Source organism: Armigeres subalbatus, chromosome 2 (genome assembly GCF_024139115.2).
Source record: "Armigeres subalbatus isolate Guangzhou_Male chromosome 2, GZ_Asu_2, whole genome shotgun sequence".
Classification (NCBI taxonomy): domain Eukaryota; kingdom Metazoa; phylum Arthropoda; class Insecta; order Diptera; family Culicidae; genus Armigeres; species Armigeres subalbatus.
Genome location: NC_085140.1, coordinates 228,912,053 through 228,924,935, shown reverse-complemented (window position 1 = coordinate 228,924,935; position 12,883 = coordinate 228,912,053). Strand labels below are relative to the sequence as shown.

General features: G+C 38.8%; 1 protein-coding gene across 8 annotated transcripts in view; it reads left to right on the top strand.

Moving 5' to 3' along the window:
* The window catches only part of LOC134215990 (probable cytochrome P450 303a1), an 89,772-nt gene that overhangs the window by 67,286 nt on the left and 9,603 nt on the right, over positions 1 to 12,883 (top strand). For 5 of the 8 annotated variants that reach the window (XM_062695039.1, XM_062695038.1, XM_062695040.1 and 2 more), the window contains 2 exons: positions 9,896 to 11,005; positions 11,849 to 11,966. In XM_062695039.1, the coding sequence (XP_062551023.1) occupies positions 9,942 to 11,005; positions 11,849 to 11,966 (1,182 nt within the window). In that variant the 5' untranslated portion in view covers positions 9,896 to 9,941. The remainder of the gene's footprint in view (positions 1 to 9,895; positions 11,006 to 11,848; positions 11,967 to 12,883) is intronic. The other 3 variants (XM_062695041.1, XM_062695043.1, XM_062695042.1) reach the window with 1 other exon arrangement.

Genomic DNA, 12,883 nt, shown 5'->3' with positions numbered 1-12,883 from the left:
TGTATTTTATTGAAGCAAAGATCTGTAGAGTTCGAACTAGAAAATTGTATATTGTTTTTGTGTGTATTGAGTTGTACATATGTTCTAAGTGTCCAAGGCCTCCGCATCTACAAGCGCAACAGGTTGTCTTTGAAGGATTTTTCAAATTGGATCAGACTCTTAACCCTCAAATCAAGTAAAGGGAATACAATATAAAGCTCTATGAAAGCTATATGAACTCCATGTAATAAAAGCTTTAAGATATACAAGTATACTGCAACAACATTTATTTATTCATTATGTACATGAACATCCTCAACAAAATTATCATTTATTTCTTCAAGATCGATTAAAATATCTGCTAGGGATTTTTTTGTACTCGAATCTGTTGTACTGCAGGAACTTTCAGTCACTAAAAAACATTGAACATTTTCTGGATATTCCAGATTAGATTTATTTTTAAGTCCTTTTATTACCTAAGTTAAGGGAGCTTATCAATGGATCCAACGAGTTCATAGCACGAATGAATACGTCATGTAAATTATTCCTTCTTGAAGTTTTCCTGGCATGATGAGTCCGACTTTTTTTAAGTGCTTATGTTGACACTCAGCTGCTCCTTCAGCCAACATTCCAAGTGGTGCTGGTTAATGCATTATTATATCCCCAGCATGGGCAAGGACTTTATGCACCATTGCCGGAATGTTTTACCAATCATACAGCTGCAAATATAACCGGTAGGCTGCTTTACAATAACTATCTAGCTTTTCAGGAGAGAATGGTAGTTCAACTAGTTTTTATCATTCTACCCGTCATATATGGTGAAGTGTTAATAGTAAGGGGCTTTCACAAATTACGTAACGCATAATTGGGCAATTCAGGTCATCTTAGGTTGATTTATTTGTAAAAACCGTAACCCTTGAATTGACCACGTGCTCCCTCTGCCGCGTTAAGTAATTTGTAAACCGCCCCCAACATATGTTAGATTTTCGGACGGCGCACATTCTAAGCAAAGTAATCCTTTCAGATTACCGGTAAACTGAAGAGAGGACAAACATAAATGCATCTGTGCCCTTATTCCATGACACCTACAACATTGTCCACTAGGTGCAATGACTTAGCAAGTAGCATATTTCTTCGCCATTGAAAATTAAATTATATGTTTACCCATATATTAATTTCATTGCTTTACTGCAGCACCATGCTTTTTAGCTGAAACCAGACTGAGCAGCATTTTTTCACAATTCCATACACGCTACAAAGACATGCTTCTATGCAAACGCATATGCGCGCACATAATCAAGCGTGGCGAATTAAATATCATTTGCAAAAGTTGTTTCTGGAAAATCAACTATTCCACGCTAGCCATTATCCCATAATATCGGTTGCATAAATAAGAGGTTAAACATTTAGCTAAACATGAGTCACATTTCAAACTAGCACCCAGTCTTCTAGGTGTCGTCTATCACAAATCATTAATATTGCACAGTACACTGGATTCTGTTTTTACACGATTTACATTTTCTCAATTTTCCACTCATAAAAACAGAATGTAAAAACAGAATCTTGTGTACATCAAAATTAAACATATCTAAATATGATTAATTGGTACTTATTAAATTTGCGATATCACTAATTGATTACAGATTTTTCCAAATTTAAAATTCTCCTATAAAAAAAACTGATAGAGCACTAAGCATTTGCGTTCGTTAGTTGTTCACTCTGCTTGCGGTGAGAATATGCAACACTTGCATTGCGCACCGGTTATCCACATGCGTTGCGCACCGCCTGGAACATTCCCTACATTGCAGAACATCTATTTGCAATTTGTGTTGAATTGGGGTTAGTGTAGATATGTAGATTAACGTTATGGAAGAATCGATCAATAATTAAAGTTGTATAATTATGAAATTTCGCTCTATATAAACGTTTGGATAAATTGGATAAACGGAAATCAATATGCATTACAGATCTGGAAGTGCGAGTCACTTTTGATTGCCTTGGTCACTTATTTATTTGAGTTGGACACTAAAAGTTCGCGTACAATCCATCCAAGTGTGCAACCCTGCTTGCAGAGCAAGATTGCTTTTAACAGATAGGAACTAACGTCACTTTTAAGTTTAATTTGATTTTAGTTGAATTTGATCTCAGATTCAGGCATTGCAACTTATCCCATCATTCGATCTTCTGAGCAAAGATACTGATGATATGCTGGGATATCGATCTTAGTTATCTATCTGCTCAGTAAACAAAGTGCAACGTTCGCCATGGAGAAACATTTTTTCACTTATTTTGTTGTAGCAACGCCCTCGCAACGTGAACAAACCCAGAACCGCGCTGGCTATCAGGATCATCATCAAATGCTCAAATGATAATATCTTTTCAGAGTGCTCTTTGATTTGGGATAGTATCTTTACACATGCGAAGATAATATCCTGTGCTTAGATGATATTGCAATGCCTGCTCAGATTTTAATTCGCGAATCGGACCAAACCTTTGCTTGGTCGCACGCGTGCAGTTCATCCAAGTGTGCAACCCCAACTGATTCTTTGGCTATGCTAGGGCTCAACGGGAAAAGTCATCTAGTATTTGGAGACTGGGTCAAATTTAGGTTCAGATCAGTGAATTCAAGAGAATTTCCTGTCTAAGGACCAGAGAAACTGCCCTCGGAAATTCAAAGGAATCTTCTGTAGAAGTACAGACAATAATCATGTAAAAATTCAAACGTATAGAACTTCAAGTTTACTTTAATACATTTAACGTGGAAATGGAAAATATTTTGTTGGTAAAATAAGGTACCAGTCAAAACGATTAATGCAAGAGATGGCGTTTTTTCAGTGGTAGTAAAATCGAAATTTCATCACTATAAAACTACCAATCAGTGCAAACTAAGTGCAGGAGATAATCTTTTCACCTCATACTTCATTCCTTATCACTACTTTCTTCTAAACCACTTCCATTTTCCATAAATTTGCAAAATACTTGATTTTCCCATACATTTTATCGATTTCCAACTACCATTCTTCCATGAGCTCATGGTGGAAAATGTGAAAATCTCAGAACATAGAGTAGCAGGCTTAACAACACAGATAGAAACGCCGGTATCGCCACTCAGTGACGAGTACCGTAAACATGATGCACGGAAGGTTGTTGTCTACACTTTTTACGGCTGCTGCACCCTGGAAGTAAATGTCATCAAAGTAAACAGTCGGTCCCTTGACCTTTCCCGTCAACATTTTGTATTCGCTCAATCGATTCTTTGGCTTATGTACACACTTAAAATTCTATGTTTACCGATTGCGGAGAATCCAACAGCCGAGATATTGGTAATAATTTCGACGAATTTCGGTAAATTTTTTACCGAGTCATCGGTAATCGTTACCGAGATCTCGGCAAAAATTCAACTTTGCCGAATTTCGGCAAAATATTGACGAAATTTCGGTAAAGGAGTTACCGAATTTCAGTAAAAAATATTACCGAGATCTCGGCTGTTGGAATCTCGGCAAAAAATTTGCCGAGATCTTAAAAATAATTTAAGTGTGTAAGATCAACTTTCCTAAAGAAACCATATTTTTGGAGCCTCTAAGTCTGAAAAATTCACCCGATGTTTGTTCAAAATCGGCCAATCGGGCCAATCTTTAAAATAACAGAACTTTTTCGATTATTGTTTTTCATTTATTTGGTAGGCTCAGTCGTGTGTGACACTTTGCGGAGCCGCAATTCTTAAGGTCACTCCTGACGGAATCCAAGTTTAAAAGCGCTCGCGTTTTCGGGGGCACATCACTCGATACGGAAGCAACGCATAACTGTCATTTTTATTATTTCACGCATGCTGCGACGCAGCAAAGCTAAATCAACAAAAATAACAGTTGTGCGCCGCCTCTGAATCGAGTGGTGTGCCCCCGAAAACGCGAGCACTTTGGAACTTGGATTCCGTCGGGAGTGACCTTAAGTATGATATCTTTATAATGTGTATCATCTTATCATTAACAGTTAGTAGGGAAGGTACATAGACTTAATTCAGGATAGACGGGGTAAGGATTTGGATTTAGTTCATTCCAGCTGCTCATCCGGGCGTTTGCGTTGGAAACGGTTTTGCAAGGCGTCGTGCTCGATTTTGATTCAGCAGGGAGCATCTTCCGGATGGCCAGGGCTTTGTGGTACACGGAACAGAAAAACAGAATCGAACAAGAGAAAAAAACTGAGAAAGAGATAAACACGGGCATTAGACTTTGATATCAGCCGAGCAAAGAAAGGCATAGATGGACTGCATATAATCCACATCGCGATCCCCCGAAACACCTCTTATTTCCCTGTAGGGTTGTTTACCTCGGGCCACAAGGGTATCCAATAGTTGCTCTCTGGAGGCGTCATTCTCCGAGCAGAACCAAACTACGTGATCGATGTCATCGTAACCGGCTCCGCACCTACATAAGTTGCTATCGACAAGGTTTATTCTGTAGATATGTGCGTTTAGTGAATAGTGATTGGACATAAGCCTTGACATCACGCGAATGAAGCCTCGACTCAAGTCCTCACCTCTGAACCACGCTCGCGCAGAAACTTTAGGAACTATTGAAAATAGCCACCGTCCAAGTTCGTTGTGTGACCAATTCATTTGCCAATTTTGAAGAGTACTTTGACGGACTAATGGGAAAAGCTCGTTGTTAGAGATTTGTCTATCATAAACTTCACCTTCCTGTGCGCCCACCTTTGCTAGCGTGTCCGCTTTCTCATTGCCATAGATTAGGCAATGGGGTGGGACCCACACAAAGGTAATCTTGAATGATCTTTTGACCAAATCTGCGCATCTGCTCTCTTATTTTTGTAAGAAAGTAAGATGCGTGCTTAACAGGTTTCATCGACCGGAGTGACTCGATAGAACTAAGACTATCCGAGAAAATGAAATAATGGTCTACGGGCTGATCGGAAATAATCCCCAAAGCGAAGTTATTTGCTGCCAGCTCAGCAACATAAACCGAACACGGTTCCTGAAGTTTTCGGAAGGTGGTTGAATTTACATTGAAGACACCGAAGCCAGTGGATCCGTTGATGCTATTTCTGGAAGTTGTCAGAGTGCTGAGAGTAAAATTCATATGTTTAACTGACAACAAATTGTACAAAAAATTATTTAAAATGACTGGTATTCCACTACTGTACAGATTTTGCGACAGTACTTCTATGGAAACTGAATCAAAAGCCCCCTTATATCCAAGAATGCTGAACCCAGTTGTTCGTTGTGCGCATAGGCCAGCTGTATATCTGAAGAGAGCAACGCTAAGCAATCATTTGTTCCTTTACCTTCTCGAAAACCAAACTGAGTATTTGAAAGCAATGCATTTTGTTCGACCCAATGGTCGATTCTTGAAAGGATCATTTTCTCCAATAATTTTCTCATGCATGATAGCATGGCAATCGGTCGGTATGAATTGTGATCAGACGCTGGTTTCCCAGGCCTGTCGCCATTCTGGTGGTACGATGCTGTACACAGTTGTACAGGTCAAGTAATCGTCTTTTAGCGATATCAGGGAGGTTTTTCAGAAGGTTGAATTTAATGTTATCGCATCCCGGGGAAGAATTATTCGATGAAATAAGAGACATAGATAGTTCCAGCATTGAAAATGGCTCACCCAAAGAACCGGGATCAGTAGTTGATTCTCTAAATAGCGGTTCAGCTGGTACGGAATCTGGACAGACCTTTTTTGCGAAGTTGAATATCCATCGATTGGAGTATTCTTCACTCTCGTTGGTGGAAATACGGTTCCGCATATTGTGGGCCGTTTTCCAAAGTGTTGTCATTGAGGTTTCTCGTGATAGTCCCTCGATAAAACGTCGCCAGTAGCTACGCTTTTTAGCCTTAAGAAGATTTTTAAGCTTTCTTTCAAGCCTCAAATACTCTTCGAAAAGCTCAGACCTTCCGTGTTTACGAAAAGCCTTGAAGGCATCAGATTTCTCAGAATACAACTTAGTACATTCAGCATCCCATCCAGGAGTGGCTGGGCTTCTTATAACAGATGTACTTGGAACGTGTCGTTTCTGAGCTTCTAGTGCGCTTTTATGAATCGATTCTGTAAAAAATCGATACTCATCCATACCGCCGATGCAAATTTTTGCCAATTAATGTTCTTCGTGAGGTCGAAAGGAACATTAACTGGCTCTGATCTGTGATAGCCACTTTTGATTTTAGTGACTATCGGCATGTGGTCACTACCATGGGGATCTTGGATTACCTTCCACGTGCAATCTAATGATAGTGAATTAGAGCATAAAGACAGATCTATTCGACTTTCCTGACCTTGAGGTCCTATTCGAGTTACTTCACCTGGGTTCAAAATATTCAAATTGAAATCGTCGCAGAAATCATAGAAAATAGGCGCTCTGTTATCGTCTCTAGTTTCGCCCCATGCAATACCATGTGCATTCATATCACCCAGTATTAAAACTGGGGATGATAAAAGAGAGACTGCGCTCCAAAGATGCCAACGAGTGAGACATTTGGGGGAATATACATACATAATCTGATGAAAATCAGTTTTCGGAAAACGACACGTCAAATCACGCTTGATGCCTAGAAAATCAGAGTTTTTCGCTTTCTGCCGAAAAAAAAACAACCCAGGGACCAGGTGATGTGGCCTGGTAAAATCGCGTGCGAACAACATTGTCTGTTGAAGGCGAATCGCCTCCACTCGCTTCGTCCATGTATGCGAAAAAAAACTTAAATAAATTTATTTAAGAAAAAAACAATTTTTTGAACCAGGCTAATGCCCACTCTTTCTGCACTGCCCGATTTTTTCTGTTCGAGAAAAAGTGTAGCCAACTCCACGCTGTGTGAACAGAAGCGTGGTATGATATGCGAACAATGAAAAGCGTTTAGGTACTAGCCTTTTCGTCGCTGCTGCTACGACTGCCCTCGTATGATGATAGAAGCCAATTCAATAATATTCACAGCACTGCACTGATCACCGGTTGGTGATTTACCAAATGCAGCCCGCTTCCCTCTAGCCGGCAGGATTTCACCTTGCGAAACTCGGCAAAACACACCGCGCCGATAACAAAAGCGCACTTTTTCGAGTGATTCACGTGAAGAGATACAAACTTTAAACTATATGCGTCTGACTCAGTCCAATGCCGCACTGGGAATCTTTCGATTATTGTTCTCGATTTTAAAAATGGTTAGAGGCTTCAAAAATATGGGTTCTTTGGGAAAGTTGACCTGTAATAAACCAAAGAATCGACTGAGACAATAAAACGAGATACAATTTTTGACGGGAAAAGTCAATTCAGAAAGGGGCCCTCCTTAGCCGTGCGGTAAGATGCGCGGCTACAAAGCAAGACCATGCTGAGGGTGGCTGGGTTCGATTCCCGGTGCCAGTCTAGACAATTTTCGGATTGGAAATTGTCTCGACTTCCCTGGGCATAAAAGTATCATCGTGTTAGCCTCATGATATACGAATGCAGAAATGGTAACTTGGCTTAGAAACCTCGCAGTTAATAACTGTGGAAGTGCTTAATGAACACTAAGCTGCGAGGCGGCTCTGTCCCAGTGAGGGATGTAATGCCAACAAAGAAGAAGAAGAAGAAGTCAATTCAGAAAAGTCCCTCAGGTAAACTTATGCCTAAAATATTTTTGGGAAAACTCCGTAGATTGAATTAACGGAACTTAGAAATTGTTAAAGGAAACATTCGCTTCAAAATACAGTGTACACTATTTCCTCCGGTTCCTTTTCACCATGGGTGCACAAATTTCAAAATTTCAAACCATTCTTCCGTACACCAAAAATATTTGCATTGTTATGCCCTTTACAAATCGTGATGTTTGCTACCCATATTGATATATTTGAAAAAAAAAGTGAAACTTTGCTCAGAACCGGAATCGCGGATTTTACGGAAACGGCCATATCTCAGGTGTTTGTTGGTCGATCTGTGACACCAATATACCAATCAACTCAGGAAACTCTCTAGTTTCTTTGAAAAAATACAAAATAAATTAACCAAAGTTTGGGGTCTCTAATGATCGATAGGGAAGAAATTGTTGAAACGAAATGGAACACGGTTTAACAATACATAACCAAAGTTTTTCTGAAGTCCTATAGGGTAAGGGAGGTATTTTGGACCACCAGTTCGACGGCTCATATTTTGGACCACTCAGTGCAAATTTCTCGTGGTGGTTCAAAATAAAAGCCCCCGTAAGGGTGGTCCAAAATACATCCTTTACCCTAGATGTTCAGTATCGAAAATATTAAATTAATTACTTCACTGGATCGTGCTTCAAGATGTAATCAAAAATTAATTGAAGTTCGGAGTTCCAAATGATCGGTAGCAAAGAAATATTTGAAAAAAAAATTGAAACGCGGCTTTGCAACCTAAAACCAAAGTTTGTAAATATGAAGGCCTGAAGATGTTCAGTCCAGAAGGGTTGATGTGTATCGAAAATTTCAAAATAATTACTTTATTGTATCGTGCTTTAGGATACAATAAAAAAAATACAAAAGTTTGGAGTCCTTGATGATGGAAGTCGTGTCAAGCACGAGACAATGTACTTTTGGACAGAAATCCGTACCGCCTTATGTATGTACCGCCGTGATTCAATATCCAATAAAAACCAAATGTTGCAATAATACTGCGGTCCGCTTCAACAGTTCAAAATTGCTGTGTGATTCCTTATAGTAAACACGCTGAGAACATCTGATTTAAAACATCCGTTTCGAGCATGTTTGTATCGTAAATCATATATTTTGAACAGCATGGACATGATGGAATGCTAACGGTTTAACCAGATGTAGATGACCTAGTAGACGAAATGGTATATTTGCGTAGGGCATAACTAAATTTTAAATAAGACTATGAGCCTGCTTGGACATATTCAGTAAACTTTGGTTTCATACCGGGCGTAATTTACCTGGTAGGCAATATGATCAAGACTCCAGGATAATTCGGAGAACCTAAAATATCCATAGGAATATTTACTATAGTACTTTATATAACTGAGATTGTTTTATACTTTATTCAAGAAAAACAGAATGAAAATCGCAGTTGTAAAATAAAACATAAACTTCATCCACACCTCACGCTCGTTTGTAAGAAGGTACCCGCTTATGTCCTTACACATATCAGGCTGTGGCATGTGACCCTTACGTGAGCGGTTTAAATTCTCATAGAACTATCGTGTGTTATTAGCGCGGTACAGTTGCTCCGTCTCTTCACGGTCTCTATCTTAGTTCTTCGGAGCTAAGTAATTGAAGCTTCAGTGAAATCTATTTGTGTATGTGACTCGTTCATTTTTTAGATACTTATTCATATCTATTGAGTTGAGTTGAGTATTGAGCAATTGAAACATTTTGCATTCGATGGCGATTTCTGTTCCATTGTTTCCTATTGAAAAATAGCCAGATTGGCTTTCAGCAGACAATAGCTATTTGGTTTTTTTTTCGATTTGTTACCAACAAGTTGCCTTCCTTAGTCGTGCGGTATGATGCGGTACGGTCAATGAAATTTTCGGGTTGGACATTTCTCAACTTTCTTTCTAATCGTGTTTGCCTCATGATATATGAATGCAAAGATAGAAATCTCAAGATGAATTGCTGTGGAACTGCTTATGAGCACTTTGGAGCGAGAAGGCAATGTTCCAGTGTGGATATAATGCCAATAGGACAAAGAAGAAGTTGCGTTCGACGAAGAGTTTTACAATGAACGTAATGATAATAAGACCTATCCACCATATCAGTAAAATTACACATTTTTCGTTTCTTAGCTTTTTAATCCTTGAGCTTCTTGAAAATCATGATAATCATGTAATTTCTGGCTCCGTTTGCTCACATCTAGACTTACACACAAGTTCGACTTTGATTAATTCAATTTTGATTATCCAGGATCATGCATCTACATATTGACAATACCGATCTCTCAATTCTATTTACAGATCACTTTTCCAACAATCTCACCATTAGGGCCGGTATCAAAAATCAATGTTCTGGTACTATCTCGCTTGTTTCATTATAGTTTTCGTGGTATTTCTATATCTGGATTGCATCAAACCACCAAATTTCCCACCGGGCCCAAAATGGTACCCAATCATCGGAAGCGCTTTAGAGATAGCGCGTACCCGACAGAAAACAGGAATGCTGTGCAAAGCTATAAAGCTGATTGCTTCAAACTACGATCACAAGGGAGTGATTGGTTTTAAAGTTGGCAAAGACAAGACTGTTATGGCTATCTCTGGCGATTCGTTGCGTGAAATGATGAACAATGAGGATCTCGACGGAAGGCCGACTGGAATATTCTATGAAACGCGTACCTGGGGTCTGCGTAGAGGTGTTTTACTGACCGACGAAGAGTTTTGGCAGGAACAAAGGCGCTTCATAGTCCGCCACCTGAAGGAGTTTGGATTTGCCAGGAAGGGAATGGCCGAAATCATTGGAAATGAAGCCGAATTCGTGAAAAACGATTTCAATGCGATGGTGAAAGCTGGAAACGGTTCGGCACTTGTACGAATGCAAAGCGTTTTTTCGGTGTATATCCTGAACACACTATGGTTGATGATGGCTGGAATTCGATATACCAAAGAAAATAAAGATTTGAAATATCTCCAATCGCTACTACATGAATTGTTCGCCAATATTGATATGATGGGTGCACTATTTAGTCATTTTCCGTTCATGCGATTTTTCGCACCGAAACTTTCTGGTTACAAGCAATTTGTTGATATACACAATCTTATGCACAAGTTTATTGGAGCGGAAGTGGAGAATCACAAACAATCTTTCAATGAGACTGACGAGCCACGTGATTTGATGGATGTCTATTTGAAAATGCTGCGATCTAATCGAGAAGTTCCAGAAAGCTTTTCGCAAGAGCAACTGTTAGCAGTTTGTTTAGATATGTTCATCGCCGGCTCGGAAACCACTACAAAAACATTAGGATTCGCATTCCTGCATCTGGTGAGGCAACGTGAGACGCAACTTAAAGTACAAAGGGAATTAGATGACGTCGTAGGACGAAATCGCCTTCCAACGTTAGAGGATAGAGTGAAGTCAGTATGAATGTTTTTTTTTAATTACCAGCTATGCGATCAAAGGCAGCAAAACACATGTACAGATATAGAGTACACTGTGCTTTAGTTCCTTACACATAGTATCATTTCGTAGCATGTTATTCACCTATGACAGTTTTTTGGTCGATAATTGGGGTGCCAGATCGTTTCAACGAATGTCATTTGGCCGAATACATCAAACATATTCGTCCTTCTTTTTTCTTCCTTCTTCCGCGTCTTTCTTTCTTCTTCTTACTTCATTCTTCCTTACATTATCCTCCTTTCTTATTTTTATTCTTCTTTTTTATCCTCGTTCTTTCTTCCTATTTCCTTGTTCTTTTCTTCAAATATTTATCCCTCGTTTTATCTTTTTTCGCTCTTTTTTCTTATTCATTTTTTTTCTTTTAATTTCGTTCAAAATTTCAAACAGTTCAAATCCTACTTCTCCTTTTTTATTATTGATCACCTTACAATTCCGACTTCTTCCTTTTTCTTTCTTGCTATTTCTTCTTCCTTTTTTGTGTTTTTTCTATTTTCCTTCGAGCCAAAAAGCATTCGGCCAAACGGCATTCGGACGGTTGGCATTTACCCAAATGACCCTGAATCATAATTTGAATAACATGTTATTTATCCCGTATTCCATACATACTACAGATTACTGAAGACTTGTTTTACACTCGAACTAATATGTTGTTTCATTTTAACTATAGATCGTTTTTAGAGTAAAATACGGTACAAATTTATGGTACGATAGTTCCAACAATCGTACTTTATTTGTTCAAGTGTTTTACAAGCCTTCATTTTGTTCTTTCCCAATTAATTTCTTCTTATTTTTATTTTTAGCTTGCCATACTGTGAAGCAGTCGTGCTTGAAGCCCTGCGTATGTTCATGGCGAATACCTTTGGTATTCCCCATCGAGCCCTGCGAGATACAAAGCTATGCGGATACGATATTCCAAAAGTAAAGTACTTCCAAATCATTTTTAATAATCAACATATTTTGTGCGAATGTTGTCGAATGAATATGGTAACATTAAATTCCCACGGTTTGGTTGATTTACACATTGTTTCTAATGCCATAATTTCATTTGTAATCACATTTCATTCTTTATTATATTCTTTTGCTTTTCCCTTACAACAAAGTTATATCGAAAGGCTTTCATTTCACTCCAAAAACGAACCTTTTATAGAAGGCTCAGAGCCCAATGGTGTTATATATCAATCGACTTAGTTCGACGAACTGAGCAAATGTCTGTCTGTGTGTATGTATGTATGTGTGTATTAGGGTTGTTCAAAAAATCGGTTTTGCTCCACAGCGCTTATCTGATTCTTTGTCATGTTCTGAGTGTCCTCTGAAAATTTGAGTTCTTTTGGATTAAAACTGATTTAGCACTAGCCGTTTCAAGTTTTCATGCAGATTAGTATGGGGAATTTTTTTTATTATACTGTTAATGAGGCTTCCCCATTAAACGCGTGTTAAAAGAAAACCTACATAGCTAAAAGGAATACTCAACAGCTTTCATCCAACGGAAACCGCATGTTAATTAATGGCCCCAATAATTAGTAATCGATTTTACGATAGGTCGCGAATCGTTAGTCATGATCGTTAAACTTCTTTGAGGGCATCACTGAAACGTGCAGTGCAACATAGTAGCCTGAATTGTTGTGTGCTATCTTTCGCGCCACGAGCAGCAATGTTGCCTGTTGAGGAGTTACGCAATCAGCTCCAAAAAACCACGGTATAAATTAAATTCGACTACTAATTATTGAAACGATTGATTAAGATTCGGTTTTCACTGAGTAAAAGCTCTTGAATATTTTTTTAGCTATGTAGAATTTCTTTTAACCTGCCATGGGGAAGCGTCATTATCAGTATAA